The sequence below is a fragment of the Oryzias latipes genome, chromosome 11, assembly GCF_002234675.1.
Source record: "Oryzias latipes chromosome 11, ASM223467v1".
NCBI classification, from domain to species: domain Eukaryota; kingdom Metazoa; phylum Chordata; class Actinopteri; order Beloniformes; family Adrianichthyidae; genus Oryzias; species Oryzias latipes.
Genome location: NC_019869.2, coordinates 14,220,430 through 14,227,435, shown reverse-complemented (window position 1 = coordinate 14,227,435; position 7,006 = coordinate 14,220,430). Strand labels below are relative to the sequence as shown.

General features: G+C 46.0%; 1 protein-coding gene across 3 annotated transcripts in view; it reads right to left on the bottom strand.

Annotated features, from left to right (window-relative positions):
- Nucleotides 1-2,879: 2,879 nt before the first annotated feature.
- Nucleotides 2,880-7,006, bottom strand: part of trim71 (tripartite motif containing 71) — a 28,763-nt gene continuing 24,636 nt past the window's right edge. For all 3 annotated transcript variants that reach the window (XM_023959895.1, XM_023959896.1, XM_004074032.4), the window contains exon 8: nucleotides 2,880-6,935. In XM_023959895.1, coding sequence (XP_023815663.1) covers nucleotides 6,363-6,935 — 573 coding nt within the window. In that variant the 3' untranslated portion in view covers nucleotides 2,880-6,362. The remainder of the gene's footprint in view (nucleotides 6,936-7,006) is intronic.

Genomic DNA, 7,006 nt, shown 5'->3' with positions numbered 1-7,006 from the left:
ATACAACACAACAAAATGAAAAAGTTCTGAATCCCCAAACTCACTGTTTACAAGCCCTGAACAAAGCCACGAGATTTTAGCTTCAGTTCATCGAACTGTCCCTCAATGTAACTCATTTAATCCAGTTAAAATAGCTAAAACTCTGCATTGACTTCACAATACAGTGGAGGAAATGAGTATTTGCTTATTTTGTGAAATTAAATTGTCATCCTGATGGTAGGTTCATTTGTACAGTCAGAGATAGAAATCACACTGCTCAAAAAATAAACGGAACACTCCAAAAAAAAAAACATCCTTTACCTGATTTATCCGTTCTAAATGCATCATTGCTTACACAATTTTTGTTTGTGCCGACAACACAACCAAACAAAAATGTATTTTTGGAAAATAATTGTATTATCTTAATGGAGGTCTGGATGTTGAATAATACTCAAAACTAAAGTGGAAAAACTCACTAGCTTCTGATCCAACTTTAATGTAATGTCTTTGAAACAAGTCAAAAATGAGGTTCCGTAGTGGGCGTGGCCTCCATGTGCCCGTATGACTTCCCTGCAATGCCTGGGTACGGTTCTGATGGACCAAAGCATCCACCCTGAACAGTCTGTGATGTAACCTGACGTTAGCGGATGGACTGACACTGGAAGTCCCAGATGCTCTCTATTGGATTCAGGTCTGGGGAATGGGCGGGCTGGTCCATTACATCAACACCTTTGTCTAGCAGAAGACACATGCACAATTGTGGCCTGCTGGAGGTCATTTTGCAGGGCTCGGTTTTTCTCTTTGGTGGTCCTGGTGCAGGGTTGTTGCCCTCCTTCAGCCTCCTCCACATCTCCTGGTTTACTGTCTCCTGGTAGTGCCTCTATGATCTGGACACGCACACGCGCATGTGCGCGCACACACAGAGCCATTCCTTTATAGAAGGTTTCTTGCTGATCGCCTATTATTTCCAGCTGTTGTTTATTCCACAAAACATGTGAAATTGTTCGTCAGTGTTTCTTCCTAACTGGACAGTTTGATTACACAGAAGTGGGATTGACTTGGAGCAACACTGAGTTATGTAGATGTTTCCTTTTGTGTTTTTGAGAAGTGTACATTAATTTACATTTCATTAAGGTCAATAGGTATTTGATCCCCTAGTAACCATGAAGAGTTCTGGTTCACACAGACCAGTTAGACTCTCCTAACCAACCTGTCACCTGAATTGAAGACATCTGCTTGAACTAATCACCTGTAGAAAAGACACCTGTCCACAGAATCAGTCCATCACTCAGACTCCAAAGTCTCCAACATGGAAAGACTAAATCGCTTTCAGTGGATTTAGATTGTAGACCTGCACAAGACCGGAATGGACTATAAAACCAACAGCAAGAAGCTGGGGTTTTAAGGTGATAAGTGTTGCTGCAACATGACCATCAATCCACCTTTAGGTTTGAGGCTCCAAAGCAGATCTGTTCTGGTGGGGTCTCCATGATCATGATCAACAGTCAGAAATCTCTACAATAACATGACAGGAGTTAGTTGATGATCTCAAAGCAGCTGGAACCAGGAAAAACCAACGCAGCAATAGTTTAACATTTTTTAGAGGTCTCAAAGTAGTTCTGCTTAAGAAGACACATGAGCCGGCCTGAAGTTTGCCATGAACACCTTCATGATTTAGAGAGAGATTGAGAGAAGGTGTTGTGGTCAGATCAGACCAACACTGAGCTCTTTGGCATCAACTCAACCCATCGTGTTTGGAGGAAGAGAAAAAGGCTTTGACTATGACCCCAAGAACACCATCCCCACTGTCAAGCACGGAGGTGGATGCATTATGCTATGGGGGTGTTTTTCTGTACAGGGTTACTTCACCGTGTGGATGGGAAGAGCCAAATAACCATCAAATCAAGAGTGAGAAGCTCCTCCCCTCCACCAGGAAGCTTAAATCAGGTGACATACAACCAAGACCACCAAATCTGAATGATTTAGAAGTCATTTGTAAAGAAGAGTGGACCAAATTTCCTCCTGATATGTGCAGAAACCTGATCCTCTACAAGAAACCTGACTTTTTCCCCTCAATGAAATTCAAATAATGTGTTTAAATTCTTCAAAGTGGATTTCTTAATGCTCTTTGTGGTTTTTTATCTCTCATTGTTTAAATGAACATACAATGAGGATGACAGACTGTCAATTACTTTTGGGATCAAATACTTCTTTCCTTCACTTTAGATGCATAAAAAAAACCTAAAAAAAAAAACAAACTGAGCTGCAAACAAATGAGTTTTATTCAGGAATCAGACAGGCGTGTCTTCCTATGAGGAAACTGAATGTGTTGATTTCATAATCCTCTGTTCCGCTGTCAAACCTGCGGCCTGGAGGCAAAGATTTTCTGCTCCTTCTGTCATAAGTTTCAATTCATTCGGCCTCTTTTCCTCCATCTTTGTCGGTTTGTTGCTCCGAGGCTGAAAAATCAGCTCAAGCCGTCACCTTTACATCAGTCCCACATTACCTATAAAATCCGAGCCTCTGCATAAACTCCAAAAGTCTGAGATGGATGTATTTAGATCCCTTTGGTTCGTAAAAGAGTTATAGTTATTAGGAGAAAAAGTAAATCTGAACAAACATCTGATCTTTGGACTAGAAACGACCAGAAATAATTTTAGTCCAAATTAGGATGGAGTAGCTCACTTCCACCCCCCCACCCCCCAAAAAAAACCTGTCCAAACCTGTTCTGTACCACACAGAGTGTGAGCGTCTGCGTTAGTGTGTGTTGGTGTGTGTGCGTCCGTCCTGAACAGGTTGGTCTGCTGTTTTATCTTGATGCTGTGCACTCATTGTGTGAAAAACACACAAAACAAAGGATGCTGGGAAAAAGTGTTTTCTGCACTTAAAGAAAGACACGGTTGAAGCCAAAGAAATACAACTTTATTTAAGCGTAAACAAAACAAAAACAACCAAGAGAACTGCATAGGAAACGTTTAAAGTCCACAGAGTTCAGGGAGCGGCCGAGAAATTTTAGCCTCATTTGGACCAAAGACCTGACGTGTGCGCTCGGCTCAGTGTGTGTGTCGAGGGGGGGTGGGAGTCAGGCGGTTTGGACTGGTCACACCGACCCCCCCACCCCCTCACACCCAACCCGGCAGCACTCCTCCCCGCTCAGCTGGCCGCGCCGGCGCCCCCTGGCTCGTGGACTGAGAGCAGGATACATTCAGTGGATTTCAGCTTAAAGTAACAGATCCAGCGCACAGGCGCTACGCCCACAATCACCTGCTGGTGGGGGGGTGGCAGGACACCATGGTGGGGTCTGAAGAGCTCCCCTCAAGCCTCGGCCCTTCCATCCTCCCCACCTTCCTCTGCCACCGGGGCCCGTCCTGCAACCCCCCCAGCAGGGAAAAGCACCACGCGGCGCCAACGAGAGCCAGTCCATCCCTTTTCTTCACAAAATACATTCTAAAAGGAACGGCGAGCCTCGAGTGGTGTGAAGGATTTGAACTTTTCTCTACAACTCCAGAAGAGAAATCAGGGAAACTAATCAAAAGCTTTTTTTTCTGATTGAGAATTCATGTTGATAATAATGTAAAGGGCACACAAAAGAATCAGGCTAATACGGAGAGGGGGGAGTCACTACATTATTTCACTAGGGGACAGGATCAGTGGGACACCAGCAGCACGAGCCCGCCGGAAACTACCTGAGATCATTTTTTTATTTTTTATTTCTACGTTTTCAAACCTTTTTCCTTTCCAGCTTACAATCATTTAAAGGAGGTCTACGACCGTGCACGCCACACACTGCGGCGCCTCTTCTTTCCTCAAACACCTGCAATCACAGAGCGGGAACCCAGCCGAGGAACAGAACCGAAGGCGGGACTGAGACGAAGAAACAGCGCAGAGTTCCCGCCCGCTCCCCTCAAAACAAGGGAAAGACTTGCCAAGCTGAGTAGGCCGTGCTCTGCAGAGGACATTACAATCGCAAAGGTCAAGGGTCATCCGACCCAATCCTAACGCACACACGCATCTTTGGGCGCCTCATTTTTTTAATTTGAAAAACCATCCCAACATCCAGCTACACACCCCATCCGAGTTTCCAACACCTAACTGGGAGACGTCAGTACAACACAAGAACTTTTAAAGCATGCAACGAAATGAAACACCAACAAAAGGTTTAAAATACATTTTTCCTCTTTAAGAGTAAAGATCTTAAGATCTTAAAGATAGAATTCTGCTAATCTTTAAAAAAAAAAAGAAAAAAAAAGTGAAAAAGCGAAAGAATGAAAGCGATCCAGGTCGAGTGAAGATGAGGGTAATACTGAAAAACTATCTTCATCGGTACAAACGCGGCGTTCACAGCAGGAAGCAGCTGGCTGGGAAACCATATGGCGTTTCTGTCGCGTTTGAGCTTTTCTGCAACCGTCATCCTGAGACGCACAGACACACTTGTGCTGAGGGCGGACGCTCCCTCGCTGCGGACGCAGGGTCTCAAACCGAGGCGAGGAGGAGCACGTCCCAGCCCTCCTAAGTGCATCCTTTAAGAGGTTCGTTCCATCAACTGCATCCATGATATCGCAGCCCAGCGGTCGCCACGCCAACCGTTTGGCACAGAACTCACCGGTGCTTTTGGCACAATGCTGTCATCGGACCCATTTGGTTTCTGGTATATAAAAAGGCATTTACGGAGCAGGCAGTATACAGCATGGTTCTGTCGGAACGCCAAACAAAGCCGCCATCTTTGGTCCTTCAAACACGCACTCCACCACACTGCCACACAAGAAGAGGTATGCTGGAGACATCCAGGTCTGGACAACAAACTGAGGTATCAATGAAGAAAGTTGAGGTATTTGATTGTTTACATGTGCAGAAGCTATGAGGTATTTATGAGCTGAGGTATACAAAAAACACGCGGATGTACGTCCGAAGGGAACGGGGGCGTTCTGGCCCTTCTGAGCTTCAAACGAGACGGCGGTGTTGCCTTATGGCCGGAGGCAACACCTGAGAGGGTTTGTCTTTGGAGCAGGAACCTGCTGTTCTCTGCTGCAGTGAACTTAACTCAATGGGTTTTTAGGAAATTTAGGCTTTTTTTAACAATAATTAAAGAGAAAAAAAAAGTATATAGAGGATATTAAAGTTTTTTTTTTAATTGCCAAATCTGCAATCGACTGTTGTGCAGAAACTAACTTTGGTTGACTCTAGTAGTTGGTCTGTAGACCTCCGTCTTTAGAGGAATCGGTCTACCAAAGCTTAATCATGAGGCGTCTTTTCAACTCTAAGCACAAATAAATAGGATTATATAATGGACTCAGTCCTGGGTCCCCAGGAGCCGAAGGGCCTAACCTATAAGGGCGCGTTGGGCCTTCAAAGTGAGGTGTCCTCTGGACAGCCAGGTCGGGTGTCTAAATGTGAGGATTTCCTCACGCAGCCCGCCTCGCCTAAAAGGTCAACATTTATTCACTTAAGTTTCTTAACGTCCAGATGACTTAAGTTCTCAAATCTCAAAAGGGATCAACTCGAATTTCTTTTGATGCGTCGTCTCCTTCAGAGAAGACGATGCCCCGGGTGCATGTCGTCCTCTCTCATCTACTCCGCCACACATCTTCCTTACTTTAGAGACATATTCAGGAACTGGAGACGGTTTTAGATCTGATTAAATAAATCAATATACTCTGCATTAGTCGCTAAAGCCAGAGGGACAATGTGAGGAAAGCGGCGAGCGCTGGGAACGGCGCCGCGGCGACCTGAGCTCATTTTGATTCCTTAAAAAGTTTTGGCATCGCTCCACGTCCACAGAGGAGTGGTATCTCCGGAGCGATGGCTTCCAACGAGAACGGGTCGTCTGAGTATTGTCTCAGCAACAACATTCAGGTTTACATTAACTCATTTTAAAAAATGCACGGCGGGAATTCCATGAATCCTGTGCAAACAACCACCCAAGAGTCCATTCTTTTTGTGTCTCTTAAATAATGCAGTAAAGAGGTAGACTTTCTTTGTAAAACTTCACGGTCTGAAACCTCTGCTCAGTGACTCTGTGTACATTCATAAAGAGCTAAATGAGGTAGGTGTGGAGCAGAGGGTACAAGGTTTCAAGAAGAGTAATATTCCCTGAGATGTATAGAAACGGAGGGCCTACAGAAAGAACTGAGAGCAGCTGAGAGCCAGGAAAGGGAAATATGGCTCCTTATTCGACTGATTATCACTTTGTACCCACAGATCTCTACAGGAGAGTCAAGAACATCAGAAGAGAATCAACAGCTTGGTTTTTTCCTTGGAGCCAGCCTGCTCTCAGTTTTTTCCGATGAGGCCTCCTTCCTGCTGAGTCATTCTCTCTCCTGGTTTCCTTCATTGGGAAAAAAAGGAAAACTGCAAAAACAGGTGGAGAGAATGCAAAACAGCGTCTAGAACTTGAGGATGCGGTTGTTCCCGAAGTCGACAACCACGATGACGCCGTCCGGCATCACGGCCACGCCGGAGGGGCGGTCCATCTGCCCGTAGCCGCTCCCCTGTGTGCCAAATTTGCATAAGAAGTTTCCGTTGGGCTCAAAGATTTGGATTCGGTGGTTGCGGGAATCTGCCACGATGATGCGGTTCTCTTGGTCCACGGTGACGCCCTGCGGCCGCAGGAACTGCCCGTTGCCGGTGCCCTCGGAGCCCAGGAAGCGGGCTGACTGGCAGTCCGGCCGGATGACCAGCAGCCGGTGGTTGTTGAAGTCGGTCACCACCAGGTGGTCTTCATGGTTGAAGGCTACTCCTCTGGGGGAGTCGAAGTGTTTCCACAGGGCGCCCTCAAAGCCGTACTTGTTGAGGAAAGAGCCATCGGGGGCGAAGAGCTGCACTCGGTGGTTCCTGGTGTCGGAGACCAGGATCTTCCCCTCAGAGTTTACAGCCACGTCCCAGGGATAGTTGAACTGCCCGTTTTTGGTGCCCTTTTCCCCGAACTTGAGGAGGAACTGGCCCTCAAAGGTAAACACCTGTCAGGATGAGAAACACTGTGAATACATAATTCTGAAGAAGGTTATGGTTTTCCATCACTGGAACTACG